The sequence below is a fragment of the Epinephelus fuscoguttatus genome, linkage group LG11 (genome assembly GCF_011397635.1).
Source record: "Epinephelus fuscoguttatus linkage group LG11, E.fuscoguttatus.final_Chr_v1".
Taxonomy (NCBI): Eukaryota; Metazoa; Chordata; class Actinopteri; order Perciformes; family Serranidae; genus Epinephelus; species Epinephelus fuscoguttatus.
In genome coordinates this window covers 2,470,985-2,492,336 of record NC_064762.1, presented here as the reverse complement: position 1 = coordinate 2,492,336, position 21,352 = coordinate 2,470,985, and the positions used below count along the sequence as shown (strand labels likewise).

The following is a 21,352-nucleotide window of genomic DNA, read 5'->3' as shown; positions in this document are numbered from 1 at the left end:
TTGGAGCGGATTATGTGAAGGTCATATATTCTAATCCTCACTTCCTGTGGGCTACAGCAACACTAAACCCCTGAGCTTGCCTGAGAAGGACTAAATGCACAAAGCTGCTATTTTGAAATATCCCATGGAGAGAGACTCTCACTGCAGCCTGTTCTATTTTGTTGTGAAAATGTGGGCGTGCAGCCTCGTTCTGTGGACGATAAACCAGGTGCAGACTTCCATCTGTGTCACCGCTGATGAGGAAATACAGCGAGTGCTGGACGGAGCAGTGAGTGACAACAACCCCGCCCACATTTAAGAGGACTGTCTGAACAGACCGAGGGTCTAGGTACCATGTCTGAAGGGTTACTGCTGGTTCCAAAGGTACAATATGAAAGTGTTTGGTGGAGACGAGGCTTAAGTGGCCTAGGACCTTTTGTATGTTGAAACAGCCACTATAGTCCACCTTCCACCTTCTCTGTCTTTGGAAAGCGCTGCTGCATTCCATCTTATCTCTGTCCTTGTCTCAGTCCTTAAAATGTTGCCACTATAAAGCCTAAAGTTGACTCAAATCTTGGATCAAATCCTCCGAGCTAACACTTTCCTCACTCGCCATGCTACACTGTCAGGACCCATATGTGTGCAGGTTGAGGGCGGGGAGGGCATCAGTGCTGTAGCCTGTGTCACTGCTTTAAAAAGAGCACAGATGGACCCGCCCTTTAGTTAGCCATGTTAGGTAACATCAGCGATGTCACAGATGCTAAAAGAGGTTCTTGATAACAGACACGGATGCTTTCCTTGAAAATACACGGCTGAATAGTGGTTTCTCTTGTGTATCCTGCCCATTGTTGATGTGTTTACACTGCTGGGTGTCCTCTAGCTATCTTCCTATTTGAATAGACTTGCTTGCCAGGAGGGGAATGGAGGGACAAGAGACGCCTGTTTTGATTTGTTGTTTTCATTCATAGAGATGAATAGAGGTCAGCGGCGGAGCAGAAATAACACACACAGACAAAGTGTTACAGTGTCTTTGTTTGGACTTTGTATTGGCTTTTCCATCTCCATTGTCTTCCCCTAAACTAATTTCTGTTCTATTTTACCCAAATGCCATCACATATTAATCTATTCATTTTTTTTTCTCCCTGGCGTCGATGCATAATTTATTGCACCTATAGAACAATACAGCAGTCACACTGTTGTGCTGAATGCATGCAGGGAACAGTTTGAAATGTAGCGTGCGAGCGGGAAATGACTTTCATTATTCTATTGAATTTGCTCTAACGATAATGGAGCCGACCTCCAACTCCGAGGCCACGGTCATCTCTTATAAAAATCTGTCCCATTCATTTTGGAAGTAGAGCTCCGGGTAGACGAGGTTACGCTTCTTATTCACAGCTGAGGTTAAGAGGGATTGCAGCTGCTTGTGTGCAGAGTGTGCGGTGATGTTGATTTTGTAAGCGGCGGTGAATAGAAAAATAAACACCAAAGCAAGGCTCTACACAAATCCTTGTTCTGACCTTCGATTTTTCCTTGCGAGCTCTCAGACTGCGGATAGAATTGGCTCAAATGAGGTTTCTTTGCAGGACGCCTAACCTTGCTCGTCATAACAGACTGAGAAGCTCAGAAATCTGCGAGGACATTTGGAATCGAGCCACCGCTCGTCCTCGTTGAGAGGAGCCAGCTGGTTCAGGTACCTGACCCTGTGGCTCCTTTATTTTTGGCTTATTGAGGGGAGAGCTTCAGGTAAAAGTTACACACACAGGAGAGGCAGAAACAGTCGGTGAATCTTGTGGTATCAAATCAAAAAATAAAGCCTGTAATTATTTAAACAGATCTGACACACACAGGCTACATGTCAGTGACAGTTTTTATTCATACAGATTCTTTTTATGTATATTTAATATTGACTGATGCCTTTTCATCTGTGTATTGTACCTGACATTATTAAAAAATACTCTATTATTCATCGTCTCTGCCCATTGGCACTACAGTCATGCAGACAGGGCCAGAGCAGCTGCCCCAGACAGCGTACTCCCATATAGACTCTACTCATCCCTGTTTGGCTCGGCAGTCTGGGATCTTAATGTCTGCAATTTTGTAGCAAGTCGATTCAGTAAGACGAATGCAAATTACAGTCAACACAAAGTGTGATGTGCTAAGCCTGCGTTTTGCCTTCAATATAATAAGACAGAGATGGTGCATACATCACTGCAGAACACTGCTAAGAAAAGCACAAGCAGAACAGATACATCTCTAACTGGCTACTTATTCATGTCAAGTGGTTTGTTGTGTTTGTTGAAGTGGAATGACATGCGAGGTCTTGATTGTAACACTGCACGTCACCATGTCAGGGTGGCATCAGGGTAGGATTCACAAGATTCATAAATTATATTCACAAAGACAGATGAAAAATAAAAGTACAATTCATAAGCGATAATGGAGATGTGAAATGGGACATCCTTATAAGCTACCGAAAGCTTGAGAACAGGGGGCCAGACATGAAGCAAATTGTAATCTAAAATGTCTTTACTAACGTGCTGACTTGCTGGCGTGGTAGTGCAGCAGTTAGCATTCTCGCCTCACAGGCCATGTTTCCATCAGCCTGTGTAGATGCACATGTAGAAGTATTGCATCTGAAAATTATGATGGAAACGCCAAAATTTTAATTAAAATCCCCTGATTCGCACAAACTGAAATGTGCTCGCTTCAGCCGGGTTTTGGTTGATTCGAAAAAATGTTGATTCGCAAAACAGGGGATGGAAACAGTTATGTTCGAATTAAATCTGACGTAGCGCACCTCTCTCCATGGTGATATCCACACTCCGGGTCGGGAAGGCGGTAATGCATTTACAAGCTGGTTGCCAACCGCCAGAAAACGTAGAAGAAGAAGAATGCGAGACTTGTTTTGTTTCCGGTTCTGTGGAAAACTCACGCGAGAGTTTGTAGTTTTCACCAAAGTCCGTACATTTAATGGAAACACACAAGATTCGTGTTTCTTTTAATGCGCATTTCCCAATGATTCGAATCACTTTTGGATGGAAACATAGCTACAGTAAGAGGGTTCCTGGTTTGAAACCTATGTGTGGAGTTTGCATGTTCTCCCTGTGTCAGCGTGGGTTTCCTCCAGGTGCTCCCACATGTTCTCCCTGTGTCAGCGTGGGTTTCCTCCAGGTGCTCCGGCTTCCTCCCACAGTCCAAAGACATGCAGGTTAGTTGGTGACTCTAAATTGTCCGTAGGTGTGAATGTGAGTGTGAATGGTTGTCTGTCTCTATGTGTCAGCCCTGTGATAGTCTGGTGACCTGTCCAGGGTGAACCCTGCCTCTTGACCCCCAACAGGACAAGCGGTTACGGAAAATGAATTATTGTACTTATTAAGTACAAATTCGAGGTACCTACCTATTGCCTATTGTCAATCCATGCCGAATGAAACCATGCTGTACCAGTTAGTGTTTCCTTTGCCAGTTTTAACATGGCGAGCCGCACCAAGCCATGCCAAAGATGGACCTTCTCTCAAGTAGGGCCAAAAGAGCACGTGCCTCCAAGTGGGTGGCGGTGACGTCTTGCCAACAGCAGCCAACCCTCGACGCCCCTGTTTCCACCGAGCAGTGCGGTTCGGTTCAATGTGGTACGTTTTTATTTCTGTTTCCACTGTGAAAAAATGTGGATGGTACCAATGGAACCGTTTGGTACCCTCCACATGTTTGGTCCTGTGGAGTCCTGCTGTGGAGAGTTGGGGTTGGAAACGTTTAATGGACCGAGGGTCTAGGTACCAAGTCTGAAGGGTTACTTTTGGTTCCAAAGGTACCATACCGAAAGTGTTTGGTGGAAACTGGGCTTTTCATGATTATACTAACATACTTTAACTTGGGAAAAATTTTCATTGCAGACCTTTTACTTCTAACAAAATAATGTTACAGTGTGGTACAGTACTTTTACATAAGTAAAGTACCTGAGTAGCTCCTCCTTCACTGCTGGATGACACAGTACGTGCATTTACATGGAGCCATGTATTCCTTTTGCATTTGGGCTGGAAGCCCTACCTGAATAGAAATGCTTCTTGTAAACACCTCAACCCGAATGAAAATCAAATCGGGTGCACAGGGGTGGAATATTCCTTTTCAGAACCCGAATGGAAGAATTTTTCTGTCTTGTATACACCTCCTACCCATTCCAGCAATTCCGTCTTTCTGCGCATGCTCGTTTCCTTGCCCTTCTGGCGCGATGACGTATATAGCATGCATAGCAACGGGCTGCATAGCAACGGGCTGAGATAGAGCAGTCGGACTCGTTGCACTCACCGGTTTCCATTCGCCACAGCACGGTCTTCTCTCTCCCTTCTTCGACCTTCTACCTCCCTTCTCCTCCTCAACAGACGAAGCATTAGCAGAACAAGGTTGTTGTCGTACTGCTGCTTCAAGAATATAAGCAAAACAAGCCCGAAAAAGGCACTAAGAACGGCGTCGTCAAGCATCTTGTTATCCGGAGCGAGGACTACAGTGTTTTCTTCCGGTAAACGTAAACACGTAACATCCGCCCCGCCCCCTATCCAATCAGAAACCTTCCCTGCCCCAAACCTTGCGCAGACCTGAATAAAGGCGATTAAACTGATCTCCATGTAAACCCTCATTCAGAATGAATATTTCCCATGTAAACTACCTGGAAAGACTTTAATTCCAAAAGATTTCATTCAGATTTATTTCATTCTGAATGAGAAGCCATCATGTAACCGTACTGACTGAGAAATAAGAGTGCTTCTTGCACTGAGAAACCGACTGGTTAGGCGGCCCTGGCACAGTCTCACTGCAGGACTTCCACTGATTTCTGTGGCTGAGTTGTTTCTCCTTATGACGCAGCCAGCTTTGCATCTCACAGCATGTTTAAGCGCAGCACCTTTATCTACAGAATAATAAATAAATAATAAATATAAAAAACTCAATTTACCATTCCCCATTGCCGGTCGCTGTCACTGACAAACACTTCACATGGGGTCTTTCCCACTGTGCACCAAATGTTTCATTAGTGCCAAGAAGCTTTTGGAAGACAATGCCTAATAGTCCAAGACAAAGACAGCCAGATGAGAGCCAGAGAGAAAGACTCTTCAGACAAACGCCTGGAAAGGTCAGGAAGCACATCCAGACAAAGGACATGTATTCTGGGCAGAGCCTTTAGCTTCCATGTCAATACAGTAATTATTGAAACAAAAGCACTGTTATGGAGGTCTGATGGGAAATTAGGTTGGAGTTTTCTTTCGAAAATGAGACACAGCGCCTTCTCCTTTTGACTATGTATCACAGCGCCGCCAGCAAGGTCTTTAGGAAGAGACGATCCTAAAAAAGAGTTGTAACGTGACGGGCGACAGTTGAATTATCTGCATCACTGGCAGGAAACAGAGTTGAAGGGCAAATGCTTATTGTTATTTGATTCCTCCCGTGAAAGCATTTATTAAACACTGAGATTGATTTATCAATCTTTGTCTCCACCTTTACACAAATAATTAAATAAAACGTGCTGTGGCTTCCTGAGAGACACGGCTCTGAAAGGCTACATATAATAATGGTGTACTGTGGACTAAACAGATGAGTATAGTAGGCTGACAGTGTGTGTGTGTGTGTGTGTGTGCTGTCTTCTCACTGAACATCCGCTTTGTATAATGTACTGCGTAATGTCAGTGTGAAGATTTTTCCTTGAATCCCCTTGAGAGGAAAATGGTTAGAAGCATTAAGGCTTTATCTCCACAACCTTGACAAAATGATTGAAATGTGGTGTCATAGAAAAAAAGATAACATCTCAGACTTAGCTGCACGGAGACTCATTTTGCGAAGCGCTCCTGGAAGTCCATTCAGCCTCCTTCACAGGTTTTTCCACGAAATAAACAAATATACAAAATGAAATAAACACCGAAAGCCCCCGGAATCTCTTTGTCTCTCCAGCTCTCTTGTCTTTCGACCTCCGCTGCACCGACACGCGTGCAAACACATAAACTGTTTCACAATAATTAGCTCGTTTGTTTCCATCCATTCTGATGACTTGAATGCTGTAAGATATCTTCAGGGGAGTCTTATTTGCATAATCGTGAACGGAATCGCAGCGGCTCCTCAACCCTGCACTTTCCAGCACAGATGTCTCAGAGCTGAGAGAAACATTTATCAGCATCTCCAAACAAAACACTCACCCTATTAGAGGCAATAATTGAAACTCAATTCCGCTTCCCAATCAAATGCTCCAAGCTAATTTTCCCCTGATATTCACGGTATTTTAGTCATTATCAGTTGTGTGTGTGGGCGGCTAACGCTGAATCCCAAAACAGTAAAGGACTATTTACCATAAAGACGTTACACAGAATTAAAGATGTAGTCTTCGGCCAAATAGGATATGAGCTCTTTAAAGCAGCACATGAATGAAAGTCTGTTTCTGTGTGTTCGCTAATGCCCTCACTCAAACTCATCTCCCTGGGAAGCCGTGCGGCAGCTCTCTCTGTTCGACGAGGCCTGACCTTCCAATGGGACAAAACACTATTGATCTGCCGTCCACAGACTCTATTACAGTCGCTAAGCTGTTTGTTTGTAAATGTCCTCGAAGTAAGTGACAAAGCTGATGTGCTATCAATTCCAAAACTTTTCCTCTCGGCTCATTCTGCTGCCCTTGTCAACCCATAATGCATCTGCTCACACTGCCCATGACGGCAGAGAGCAGCAACTACAAAAGCAGGCTGAGAACAAAGGCTGGAGATAAATGTTAAACCTTAAACGGTAAGTTTGGTATTTTTCAACCTGGACCCTATTATCCCAAGTGTTTGTGTCTGACTGACTAATAGGAACAACACTTTTTAAAACCGGTCCAGTGTTGAGAGAGAATGCTGCAGTTTGTTTTTGTCATTGACAGGCTCAGATTGTTATTTTAAGAGCTGTATAACATTATGAGATAGACCTTTTGCTCAAGAGTAAAATCCTTTTAGTTTAACCTGTCCTAATATGGAGATCGCTTCACCCACCAGACTCCATTTAAATGCATGGTAATTTTATCATTGTAGTACACGCCTCACTCAACGTGAACTGATGCCCACTAAAAGTGCTTGTTTTTGACACTGACAGGCTCAGATTATTATTTTAAGTGAATGACAACGTTATGGAAAGGATCCCTGCTGAGACAGACCTTTTTGTTTAAGAAGAAACAGCCCCAAAATCGCTTTCGCCAAAACCACCAAGCTCCATTAATATAAAGAGTAATTTTTGATTCGTAACACACACTTCATTCAGAGTCGACAGAAACAGATAAAACTCACAAAAGCCATCTTAATTGTGTTTGCGCTGTTTTTATAATCACCAGCTCTGCTTTGGCTGAAGTAAACCTTTAATTCACCCAGTTAGATGTGAAAACATGCTGAATCTATATATGCTAAAATACTGTTTATTTATATGGAACCTGGTGAGTTTGGCGGTAGCGATTTCGGGGCCGTTTCTGGTTGAACAAAAAGGTCTGTCTCTGTAGGGATCCCTTCCATAATGTTGTCAGACACTTTTGGGCTGTTTCCACACCTGCCCTGTTTCCTTCGGTTCAGTTGAACTCAAGTTCGTTTTCCCCGTAAGCGCAGTTCGTTTGTGCAGGTGTGAACACACCAGAACAACCGGACCGAGACCTTCTTGAAGAGGTGGTCTCAGTCCGGTTCCAAAGGAACTCTGGTGCGGTTGGTTTGTGGTGAGAAGGTGTTGCGACCTGGATGTGAAGCAACTGCAGTCACATGACACATTGTTTGGGTTAAACATGAGCATGTTACAGTCCTGGAGGATTATTAATGTGCACCTCCTCCTGTACTGCCTTAATATGCACATTCAGCACATCCAATGCATCAAAACATTGTTTTCTAGTTGGAGCCGCGCCTCGTTTTCAAACTGTATGCTTTGACTAAAATGAACAATGACAGCAATATAGTCCACGATGAGCAGCGCTAAAATCAACCTGCGTAGTTGTCCCTCCATTGTGACATTAGAAAGTGTCACATTTATCTTGCAAGTGTACTCTTCTTCAACGTTTGCTTTACTTCCTGGATTTTTCCCACATGGAAATTCTGACCAATCAAGAGCAGCTTTCTCACACAAGGCATTTGATCTGGTCCTCTTGTAAATGCTGCCGTGAGAACACCAACCAACTCTAGGCAATTATACAACTTTGGAACAACATGAGTCCCTGATTCAGACCAGAGGAGACCACTCTAGGGCTGAATAAACGGAAGATATGAACATGGCCCAAGTGGTAACATTGCAGACAAGTTCTGTTGTTGTTGCTTGCTGCTCTCTCACTCACAATTGGACGAATTTCAGAAGTCGTTGTTCCCATTATCACTTAGATTCCAAAACATGGAAAAATAGGGTCCAGGCTGATAAATACATAACTTTACCTGTAATTCTGTCTTTTGAAGCAGATTTTTGCCCACTGAAAGTCACTGACCTTACACATGGTGTAAACTAATCTGGACATGCACTCTGACTTTGTTGGTCAGTACAGATCTCTACACTCTTCTGTCAGAACATATGCTGCAGAACAGATAATTAAGTTCTGATAAGAACTTACAATATCCTTGTGCTGAATCCTACAGAATTAATTCATTTAGTGGGGAGTGGGGTTGGGGTGGGGAGGGGGCTCCCTGAACGACTGAAAGAAATGAAGACCAGTGAAGTGGGTTATTGAGCTATAAAATGAAGCGATCCCAGACTCCCACCATATCTTTTCCTGACAGCTCTTCTGGACGGCACCTTCTAAAGGAGGGAGATTGGCAGAAAAGCCATCCATCCCTAAACACAGCCATCACTTCCCCATAATTACCCAGGAAGAATCAAATTAGCTCCTGACAAGATAATTCACTGACTGCCTTCATCTGCCTCGGACTTCTCGCCCTCGCAGATAAGTCAGCTAAATGTTCCAGCTTTTGATAAGAATTTATAGTCAAAGGCAAAACAATTTGCTGAAACGCTTGTCTGTCTCCTGTGTGTGTGTGTGTGTGTTTGTGTTTACAGGATATGTGCGTTTCCATGTCCTTTTCAACATATGGCGTGGGTGTGATGGCCTTTTAATGTGGCTTTTTGTGTCGATGGTGCACATAAGAGAGAGACTGAATTGATTCGTGGAACGACAAGTAGCGATCGCTCTGCTCTTTGTTTGACTGACACACCATCAACGCAGTTGTTCCCCACTGAAGTGAAAAGAGGGAAGAAGTCCAGTTGGAATCCATTAGACGACCATTATGTGCAGTTTGCCGATGTCAGCAGCAGAGCTTCAAACTGAACAGTGTTGCCTCGTCACACGGTGACAGCCGCTCTTTAAAATCACAAGGGTTTGTTCTCTTTGGAAATAACTGCCGTTTCTGCAGTTCATAATAATGTGGCTTTATATTTCCATCAAAGTATCTCTGGCAGGTAATATTATTTTATCTGTTACCCATAAGGTCTTTAACAAGCTCTGGATATTAGAGTTGATAGTTTAACTGTAAAGACACTCCTCTGGTATAATTCCTCGACAGTTAAAGATATACTGTGCAGTATTTTCCTAAAGAACAATCTATAAACTCATACAAAAGTCATCACTTATGGCCCACTAGAAATGTGTGGTGTTGTATTTGTCTGCAGAGACACTTTGCTGGTCGGGACTTTATAAAAAGATAGCGACCTGGTGCCAGACAGTAAGCAGCACATATCCAAGATGAAGCTACGAAATTCGCGCATAGATCATCGTAAAACACAAATGTAGCGTGGTGAAACGCCAAGCGGACAAAGCTCGATCCAAAACAAGAGTAAATGGCTGATACTGTTTACAACTGACAAGTAGATCTGTCCAGGCAATCTGCTCGGTCAACTAGACATTTTGAATGTGATCAAATCAGTATGACAGCACACCGGCCTCATCACTAAAAATATTACTCCGCCATTTGGCAATAGTTGAATCAAAACCCAGTGGGTGACAGTACTAACCAATACTTAACATCTTTTCTTTTCTCTGCTATTCATCTTTCAAATTCTCTGTATATATATATATATATATATATATATATTTATATTTCATTTTCCCTATGCCTAGTCACCAGACTATCACAGGGCTGACACACAGAGACAGACAACCATTCACACTCACATTCACACCTACGGACAATTTAGAGTCACCAATTAACCTGCATGTCTTTGAAAGGTTAAACTCAACAAATATAAATGAAACAGAATACCATGTGAGATAAAAAAAAAAATGCATTGTGAATTTTGGAAACAATAAATCAATCATTATTTTAAATAAATTTTGACTCTAGCACTTTACAAAGCTTTGGAGTCCGCTGCTATTGTAAATGTTTGGACCCCATCAGCAATATACTTTAAAAAATATCCTGCAGGTAAAGTTTGTGGACGTAGGAGCTAAATCTGTCCATGGATTTTTTTAAATTTTTTTTTTTAGCAGATATCTTAGTTACAACAACACCCTTTTCCTCCAAAATTAGCATGTGTGTGCAGGTATTTAAAACACGGGAAAACCCTCTAAAACAGGCGATAGACTCTGTTCCAATTGCCAGTAGACTGAAACTCAGTGTGGACTAATTTGGAACTATGTTTGAGTGCTGCGTGGATAGAGATGAATGGTATTTTGTGTTGCTGTGTCATTGCATCTCACTGGTAAAGGTGCTAAATAAAAATCCATGTTGACCCGAATGTTGTATTTTCATTACTGCTGATTGTTCCACAGCCAATAAATACCTGCAGCTACTGCAGAGTCATTTGACCCAAGCATGAATACCGATTGTTACCTTTCCAATTACATACAAAAGCCAGATGTTGCCAGGTTGTGCAGTGTTAAAGGGGTAATGCAATTTCATGTTTATGTGTGTGGCATTTATTCAGTCCCACGATCTCTACAAAGCAGTAACGTTAGCTCAAGTTGGCTTGCTGACTTAGCATGGGGCTAGGAATCGGCTCTGTGACTCGGTTATTTGCCTACTTGATAGAGCTTCATTACAGAGGAGTCTACAGACATGACTGCTTGTTTCCCCAGTTATTAGTCAGACCTCATGATTTCCATGGAAACGGAGATAACGCTAGCAGAAAGTGTTTTATTTTGAGAGCGACCTGCCCCACGATAAGAATACATCTTGATTATATCTTTTATTTTGTTGGTAACTGTTGTATATTTGCAATTTTACACTCGAGGGTGTATTTGAGTGCCTGAAACCAGAGGAAGTACATTTTAAAACCATCCCAGAGAAAAATCCCAAACATTTTCTGAAGGATTAAACTATGTTATTAGTATGTTTCCATGCATTTCTTCCCACTAACTCTGCTTCCCAAACTGCAGCTCAAATGTGTCTGACAGTTCGTCACCTTTCATCCGTCCACACACCTGCAATTGGGTTCATCTTCAATCCTCAAACGCCACTAGTTCAAAGCCTGCTCTCATCTTGGTATTTTGATCACCTCCTTTTTTTGGAGTTTGCAGATGGAGCCTTGAAAGTGATTTATATACTCTTCCTAAAGGCGTCTTTCCGCCTGTTTACAGAGCATCAAGCAGCCATTACAGATTGGCCTTGAGTTATTGATGGGTTGCCCAGTAAAAATTGGCCTTGCGTTGGCAGTAAGAGAGTCAGCTGTCAGTCCCTTTTTATGTGTGATAGGCCTTCATCTTTTGGTGATGACTCATACATAGAGCTGTGTACGTGCATGTGTGCCTGCATGTCTAAGAATTTATGAGGATATGTGTATGTGTGTAGGAGGATGCACCTGTTTTATGCTACACCGCAGCAAACAGATGCTGTGTCATTTAGCATGTGCGACAGACCAAAATTTTAAAGGTGTGAGTTATGCATACTATTCCTGTGTGTGTGTGTGTGTGTGTGTGTGTGTGTGTGTGTGTGTGTGTGTGTGTGTGTGTGTGTCCTTACCCCCTGTGAGAAGTAAAATGCTGCGATCCCCAGAGGCCAGAAACAGCAGAGCATGGAGAAGATGGCCAGGCCCAGGTGGTCTCGTGGAGGGACGACAATGAAGTTGTCCTCGCTCTCACTGTCGCTGGAGCAGTCCGTCTGCACAAAAAACAGTAACTGAGGTTAAAACACACACCTGTATTCTGACCTGTACACATGTTACAGTTCATAAGTGGTGATGTAGCAGTAAGCAAACAGGTGGTCCAGTCAACTCTTAAATACATACATCTATGTTACAGACAAAGTTTGACATTTTGGGCACAACGCTTATTTGCTGTCTTGCCAAGAGAAGTTAAGGCAATCGATAGCTACCACTCTGATGTTGATTTGGAAAATTCAAAGGAATACTCCACCCCCCAGTATATATCAATTACTCACCCCGTATCACATTGAATTCAGGATGAAAACGTTTTTCTGTCATGCCTGCGGCAAACGAAGAATCCAAAAACTGAGAAAGTTCTTGATGGATTGAAGTCACAGGCGGCCACGTTTAACAACAGCAAAACTCTACCAAAGCATCCATATACAAACCAACTTATGCAGTGCAATCCAAGTCTCATTTATCCAGTCATATGCTCAGTTCTTCCCAAACAGACAGCCCTTTGCAACGGGGGACTAAATTGAAGGAGAAAATAGGCCCTTTTCCACTGAAGAAGTTCCTGGTACTATTTAAGGGGCAGGAACTACTACAGGAACGTCCTCTCGCTCAGCCCTCTCAACCGCCGTGTCTCCACTGAGAGGGCGGAGTAGGAGGAAGGTTCCTGTAAAGTTACGGGCTCTGGATGTGACGTAATCGTTGCACAACCATTTTGACCGGGGTGACATAGGGGCATAGGGACGTAGTTAGCTGTTAGCCGTTAGCAGTGTCTGTAATAACTCAATAACTCAATAAACAGTGCGTGAAAATTTTTTTTTTCCAGCGGATGTCTTAGTTACAACATGATTGAGCTAACTGGAGTAGTTTCATGTCGTATCCGACAACAGGAGGCTTTTAACAGATGATGTCCTGATGTTAGCTTTGCTGCTGCTGTTAGCTGTCCCTGTCAGCTGATGCTTTCTAGACATCGAGATTTCCCAAAACTGAATAAATACCACGCATAGCAACACAAAACTGCTTTGCTAGCTCAATCATGTTAACTACTAAGTTAACTAAGATATCCGCTGGAAAAAATATTTTTTTCACGGACCGTTTATTGTGTTACTGAGTTATTACGGACACCGCTAACGGCTAACAGTTAGCCCAGCTAATCTACGATAACCATGTTATTAATTACAAAACGTCACATCCCGTCTTGAGTATATCCAATCAGCACCAAGTAATCCCCAAGCCCCAGCCAGGAGTTTCTCAGGGCCGTTCTGAGTACCTACTCTGAGGCAGGGACTTGTTTAGCCCCTGTAAAAGTTCCAGAACTCTGTCCTTCGGGGTGGTTCCTGCGGCCCTGGCCCCGTAAAATTACCCCGAAGTTCCTGCGGTGGAAACGGGCCTAATGAATCTTTGCTCTCTTCAAAGCTAGACTCCATTGACAAAAACAGAAATTTAACTTCACTAAACACTGAAGCTGCTGGTCTACTGCTGCCCCCAACAGTTAGTTAGTTTGTGTTATTGTGTGATTTTGGTGTTTTGAGGGATAGATCAGATCCACTTAAGTCACACACTAACACAAACTAACTAACTGATCGAGGCCGTGACAGACCAGCAGCTCCTGTGCTCAGCAAAGTAAAATTACTATTTTTTTCAATGGAGTCTGGCTTTGAAGAGAGCGTAAATAAGTTTGACTTCCAGTTGGAAATATCTGTCTGGTTGGGACATACTGAGCATATGACTGGATAAATGAACCTTAGCTTATACTGCATGAGTTATGTGAGAATTTGTAAACAGATGTTTTGATATAGTGTTGCTGCAATTTACCAATGTTCTCTATTCTTAGATTCTTTGTTCACTGTGGCTGTGTGCAGAAAGTCTTCTTCACAAATTCAACATAACATGGAGTGAGTCATTTACATTCAAATGGTCATTTGAAGGGTAGAGTATATCATCAAGGGTACAGCCAGCAGCCGCTTAGCTTAGCTTAGCATAGCAGAATGACTCAAAACAGAGGCAACAGCTAGCCTAGCTTTGTCCAAAAGTAACAAAAGTCAGCGATCAGCACCTCTAAAGCTCACTACTTAACATTAAATCTGTTTGTTCAGTCCTTAGAAAAGCATGAAAATGACAGTTAGTGTTTTCACAGAGAGGTTATGTACGGAAGTGGCAACCTCACAGCCAAGAAATAGTTAAGTAATCAGTTGTAAAACCACAGCATGTCATTTTTATACTCCAGTTTTTATACTGATTCAATGAACAAGATATCATTTATTAATCAGCGAGCTTTAGAGGTGCTGGTAGGCTAATTTTGTTTGACTGAACATCTAGAACCAAGCCAGCTAGCTCCCCCTGCTTCCAGTCTGTGAGCTAAGCTAAGCTAACCAGCTGTTAGCTATAGCTTAATATTTACCGCTCAAACATGAGAGTGGCATCAATGTTCTTATCCAGCTCTTGGCAAGAAAGTGAGTGGCCGTACTTTCCATTCACAGAAACCATTTTATGATTAATTGCAACTTCAGACAAGACGTAGTTACACACACATTTCATGTCCCCACAAATATTTGGAGCCACCCTTGAGGCCAATCTGAATAAGTAAACAAAAGTAGCACCCTCTTTCGACAGGTAAGTGGACCAGTATCCTGAAAGTTGTTATCATTGGTGAAGTGCAGACAGTGACTGAGTCAGATCTCACTGAAACAGATAAAAAGTTTCTGTACAGGTAGAGGTGATTTTTAAGTCAACTGTGAGGAAAAAGAATCTTCATTCATCGAAAAAGGAAAAAGCCATTTGTGTAATGGGAAACAAAACATAAACGAGTCACTGCATGCCGGATCATTTCCTTCCACGTAATGTCACAGCTCGTATTCATGGACTTTTTGTGATGGCCCATTAGTTTCTCATTAGTTTTGAGATATGCAGATTCCTACATTTTGGCATCTAAACAACAGATGGCATTACAAAAAAAAGAGCTACGGTTGAAAGTACACTTCATTCGAAATGAGAAATAGTTATGAATCAAACACACCTCCTCCCTAAAGCTTTATGAAACTATTTCACGCTCCACGCAACATTCCTCACACAGAGCTGAAATGCCTTCAGCAAAGGAGAACAGACGCTCATACATCTGCATATTGTTTAGAGGCTTCTCACTCCTCATCCAGGAAATATCAGTGTGTATCACAGTTTCAAAGTTTGTTTTTTATGCCCACATCTGGCCATACAACCTTTAACGCACATATGAAAGTGCATTTTTCCCACCACAACAAAGGTACGACTAAGAACAGAGATTTATTTTCCACGCTGCCTGTAATGAAAAGAAATCACAGATTGAGGTCACGGTTTCTATATGAGCCATTAAGCTGCATCCTTCACACATCATCCTGTTTGAGGGATGATCCAGTATGAGGGTGGAACATGAGAAATAAATGAAAGACATCAAGGCTGACAATAAACTGTTGTGTCAGAGAAATTGAGTTCAGTATGAAGCTGAATATTTCAATCAGAGATGTGGGGAAATCAGGCAAAACATGGGGATGTTATCAAAAGTCCAATCATCACGTTTAAGATGGTAATCTGACAGAGGAAATGCTTTTCCTTCATTTCACATCTTGTTGCTGTGGAATCCTTATTATTGCGAGTATTTTCAGAGGGTTTATAACTCTTAATCCATGCATGTGGTTTTTGTGCTTGTGGTGTACCTAATGAATTTGGATTATTTCAGACACTGAGATTATGGCGTTCCGTCCGACCACAGATTGATATCTGTATAGAGGCCAGACACTTCAGTCTTTTAGCAGAGCTGCAGCCGCCCCTGACGTGTGTTGGCCTCAGGCCTGGGCTGGAGTTGTCCACGTCTACGTTGGACAGAGTTGTTGGGTTTTCTGGGGCAGGTGTTGAGGCTTTAAAAAACATTTGGCCTGTCTTGCCTTGGACCCGTGACTCCCTTTACTCCTGAATTTTCGGGGCATCTCTGGGCTGACTGTGTGCTATAAAATCCCAGTGGCAAAGGAACTGTTTAAATAACTATTGTTATTTATTTATTCAACTTTTTTGGGTGTTTTAAATAGGGTAGCATGTCAATGGTATTAGCCGAATCAGAATAGTTTTTCTTACTTTGTACAATGACTGAATATTACATACACTGAAAAGTATTTCATATCTCCATCTACTGGTGGGCCGTCATGATAAGAGTATGCATGCATAATATGATGTTAATTCCACTACAGAAGAGACTTGAGGATCACTAAAATTAGGTTGGGAAAAAAGTAGATATATCAATATCAGTATTGGTTATCGGCTCAGGGAGTTGTTATTTATCAGCATATCGGATATCGGCAAAAAATCAAATATCGTGCATCCCTAGTTTAAAATTTTCAGATCTTTTTTTCATATTTGACTTTAATAAAAGTCGTAATAATACAGCGTTGAACAGCTCTGTTGTAGGTCGACCAATTGTGGATTTTTATAGGCTGATATAATGATGGTAGTTTGGAACAGGAAAAAGCCGACAGCCGATTAATCTGCCAAACCAATAAATCGGACAACCTCTCCTGTCACGATTAGAAGTCCAGCATTCAAAAGTTTGCTTAAGTAAAAGTACAAAATTATCAGTATCAAAATATACCTAAAATACCAAAGTTAAAGTGTTAATGCTGCAATCCATTTACCTCCGGAGTCATGAGTCAGAGCTGGGAATGACATCACACCCGAGTTGACCGCCTTCTGCTATATTCTGCACACACAAATACTTCAGCAACATGTCCACAGATAGAAATTGGACAGGACTGTGTGTGCAACTGTTTTACTGAGACACAAACAAGACAGAGGTGCTAATAAACAGTATAAGAGGCCGTACACATGCTGCGTTTCCTGTGCTGTCAAATTCATTGTTTTTAATGTAGACGCGCAGCAGGGATGCTCAAATGCCAGAGCGAAGCACACACCACATGACGTGACGAGGAACAACCAATCACAGCTGACAGACATCTTTCCCTTCTTCTGTAAATATCAGTCTGTCAATACGAAGGAGAAGTTGATCAGTTTGGTGCAGGGCTACCAGAGCTTTACATCTTTCTCACGGATCAATATTTTTGGCTTAATACACACTTACAAAACAGCTCCTGGAGGAAGATCAGCTCTGCACTCAGGATTTCGGGTAAATAGGCTGTGATACGGTGCTGGTGAAGGCTGCTTAGCAACCTTAAATGTAACCTCCCTCCATGCTCTTGAAAGTTGGCACAGAAAAGGCACAAGACTAGCACCAAGTACCAGACCTCATGTTTTAGACGCAGCATGTGTACGCCCCCTTATGCTACAGCTTTCAATACTGCTGATGCGCAGAGCAGCCATCTTGGATTTGGAGGTTGATGAAACCCAACTTCTGTACTTCAAAATTGTACTTAAGTCTGAGTTTCGAGTAAATGTATTTACATTGCAGCACTGTAAGAGTGGACAGTAACAAAGGGACAAAAACAAGTAAACAAGGGACGCTGTGGCTCATTGTCAGCACCTCAACGCTTAAACCACCACTGCATCCTTAAAGCTATAGCTTGGACAAAACACCACTGAAAAAATAATTAGGATCAACTTAATACAAAGGTACATTTTTATGGCTGGATAATTTGAATGAATCAGGTCACTGCTCCTTAGTACAGGTAATTCTGTTGTGTACAGTGTGTGTTTTATTCCAATAAGCAAGAGTGCAGTGTCATGGTGTTTGCTTTGTATTAAAAGTTAAATTACTGTTACTGGGTGAGAGTGTTGGCAATGAATTTGCTTTGAGGGGTGAAACAGTTGTCAATTAGTTTTAATAACATGCGGCCCTTACAGTCATGTTGCCTTATTAATGGTGGGGATTAGTGGGCGGGTGGTTGAATGTGTGGGGGCCCTGCCCACTAATGGTGGGGGAAACACACACGCGAACACTAATTTAATCCAAAAATAGACATCCTGGAGGACAAAACAAGTATATTAAACTCAGGAAGTGACTGAGCAAGCAAAAGCTCTCTAATCTGTCTCTGCAGCCTCAGACAATGCCACTCGGCGTTGTCAAGCTGTGAAGCTTATGAATGAACACAGACCCCTGCTGAGATGATCGATATATTTCCATGCACTAAATGTGATGTGGAGGCACAAAAAGGTCATAACACATGAGCATAATGCGGCCTACATTCTGCATAATGTCATTCTGCCTTCATGGCCTTAAGCAAGCGCAGTTGAGCAATCTCTGCAGAGCCAGCCCTGCTCTGCTCTGCGCCTCAGAGCTTACTGACAATATCTGCACAGCCTTCTGGCTGTTTGGAGAATGAAAACATACATCATCCGGGGATGCTAGCTGCTTGGTTGGCTTAGGCTACTGGGGGAGAGGGAGAGACAAGAGGCAGAGGATGTCAGTTAAGCAAGCCAACAATGGGGTCAGCTGGAGTCGCTGCAGACCTGAGGGGTAGCACGACGCGACTTCTACAGAGCCAGGCTTTCTTTGCTTTGAGCCCGGTATACTCTGAGATTTGTCCCGGATAAAAGATGACAAACATTAAAGAAACATGGCGATATCTTTGGTCGTGGCTCTACAATGGTGGCCCTTGTCATGGTCTTGGGATCATGGTCTGTGGGATGACCATCTCACCATGTGACTGCTGTTACAACCTTCGTCTACTAACCAACCAATAGAAATGCAGCATGACATGAGGCACTGATCAGCACGACAATGCTAAATGCTAGTAGATGCTAGCAAATACACGTCGTGCTCTCATTGCAAAATTGGCATGCCAAGTTGGCCTCATTTCCCCAGCTACAACTGCATCCACATTCTCCTCCTCCTCCTCCTCCTCCTCCTCCTCCTCCTCCTCCTCTTCTTCAGACTTTTTCAATGAATTATTATCTGTGATAAATGCCAATCACGTTTCTAATCGGTGTTATACCAGCAGTGTAAAACAAACTTCAGCAAATCAGAATAATCTAAAGTGGCAACATTATGGTTTGGTTTCACGGAATTATTCTGCATTTAATATGCAAGTAAATGTCATACTGATTAATAATATAGCAAACTATTAATATATATATATGTGTATGTATGCAGCTCTGTATATATATATAGAGCTGCAATGATTAATTGATTAGTTGTCAACCGCTGAATTAATCACCAACTAATGTAATAATTCATTAATCAGCTTGATAACTATTTTAAGAGAGAGAAAAAGTACACATTCTCTGATTCCAGCTTCTTTAATGGGAATATTTGGGGTGTTGTTTTTTTTTTGCTTCTCTATGACAGTAAACTGAATATTTTGGGGTTTTGATTAGTATATAGTAGTAAATAGGACATTTGAGAACACTATCCCGGACTCAGGGAAGCACTGATGGTCATTTTTATCATTTTATAGACCAAAAATCTAATTATTTAATCACTGAATTCACAGATTGATCAACAATGAAAATGATCATTAGTTGTTGACATATTAATGCATATTGCTACTTGAAATTTTATAGAAGGATTATTTTAAGGCCAGAGTGTGCAAACAGATTAGGTAACACTACAAATACATTCAGTGGTTTATTAAGAGCAAGAACAACCCTGCAAATAAACCGCATTGCTAACTTAGTGCGTGTAAGTTCCCATGGCAACATGATGCATGCTGTTTGTGGTGCTAAAACTGCACAGCTTTGTCAGGTGGCATCACTAATGTAACTTCATGGCTTGATAAGTTTGCATTTATTCCCTCAGATGAGAGCGTGTCACTTGTAGACTGACTGTGTGACTGTAAAGTGATGCTGATTAGCGAAGGTGCTTTTTAGCCAGTTTCAAGCTGACCATGTGAGCCCTGTAGCATGTGTTACCATGGCGATCTAGCCAGGTTAAAAGAAAGCCACCTTTGTGACATGGAACACTGGACTCAGACTAGGGCAGGGTGACAGGAAGAAAATCATAGTAATATTTTTGACCAAATACCTCAATATTGATATTGTAGGGTTGACTACCGGTGCTTTAAAAAAAAAAAAAAAAATCACAAAATCACAATGTGATTTTTGATAATCATCAGTAATGTGGATATAATTGGTGCGTTCGTTTTGTACTCGGAGGTTGGAAATTCCCAGTTCCCAGTCTGAAGTTTATCGGATCGGATTTCCAACTCGGAAACTCGGAGCAACCGCACATACATAGTGAGTAAACACTCTGCTAAAGTACTGTTTATAGCAATTTTATCTTATTTGTTTCACATCAAGTCAGCCTCATCTGCGGTGTTCATCAGATGGAGTGTATGATGGTTTTGAAGCTGTCTATATTCCCAAAGTGCAAGGGCAACAAAGGCTTTGTTGCAGGCGTCCATGTTTTTTTCCGACTTGTCCACCGTCGTCAACTAGAATGCAAAAACTGTTGTCAACTCGGAGGTGACGTCATTCCCATTTCCCACGTCCGACCTCTGAGTACAAAACGAATGCAGCAAATGACTAAGTGGGTAAAGGCAAACAATAGAACAGCTAGAACGGTCTGGAGAGTTCAGGAAATGACATCATCTTACTGTGATGCAGCCTTTACAACCAGAAAAAGACACTTACCATATCATGATATCCAAAGTCTATCTGTACGTTCACACCAAAATTGACCAGAGCTTCCAAAGCGGCGGACATTTTTTTTCTGCAAACCATGGATACGTCATATTTGCATGCTATTATGTAACAGATCTGTTGAATTTTTAATAATAAATAATAATACATTTTATTAATAGGCGTCTTTCAAGACTCTCAAGGTCACCTTACAGGCAGGGATAGAGATAACAACAGGTTTAAAAAGCCAATAAAATTCACTGTTAACAGTGTACATTTTACATTTTAATATGTGGTTAGGTTTAGGCTATTGGTTATTGTTAGAAAAAGATCATGTTTTGACTTTAAATACTCAGTTTTGGGGGAACGGTCCCGCAGGAAACACAACGATGTCTCGGTTAAAAAACAACCACCATCGTGCTACTATCACAGCAGGAGAAGCTGCAATGCCTCGGTAGAAAAACAAACGCTTTTCGTGACACTATGCAGCAGGAAGCACAGTGATGGGTTGCTACAAAACACCCACATTTTGTCCCAAATGGAAACAAAGCAACGACTCACTAAATCACAACCGGTTTTGTTGTTTGTCTTTGGTCAACATTGGTCTGCAGTGGCCTCAGCGTCTCTCCAAGGTTGCACGCCATCCATCATCCCCTCCACTTCTCCACTGATACACTCAGCTCATATACTACGTCACTACAAAAGGTTAATATGATATGTATGAAACGTGCAAATTTTACATATTCGTGATTTGAAGCATACAATGCCAATGTTTGCCTCTGGTAACTGGGTTGCT

The 21,352-nt window shown here is 42.1% G+C and overlaps 1 protein-coding gene across 1 annotated transcript in view; it reads right to left on the bottom strand.

Annotated features, from left to right (window-relative positions):
• syndig1l (synapse differentiation inducing 1-like) overlaps positions 1-21,352 on the bottom strand; it is a 79,020-nt gene that overhangs the window by 6,122 nt on the left and 51,546 nt on the right. Inside the window, exon 3 of the mRNA XM_049590538.1 lies at positions 11,889-12,026. Within this exon, the coding sequence (XP_049446495.1) occupies positions 11,889-12,026 (138 nt within the window). The remainder of the gene's footprint in view (positions 1-11,888; positions 12,027-21,352) is intronic.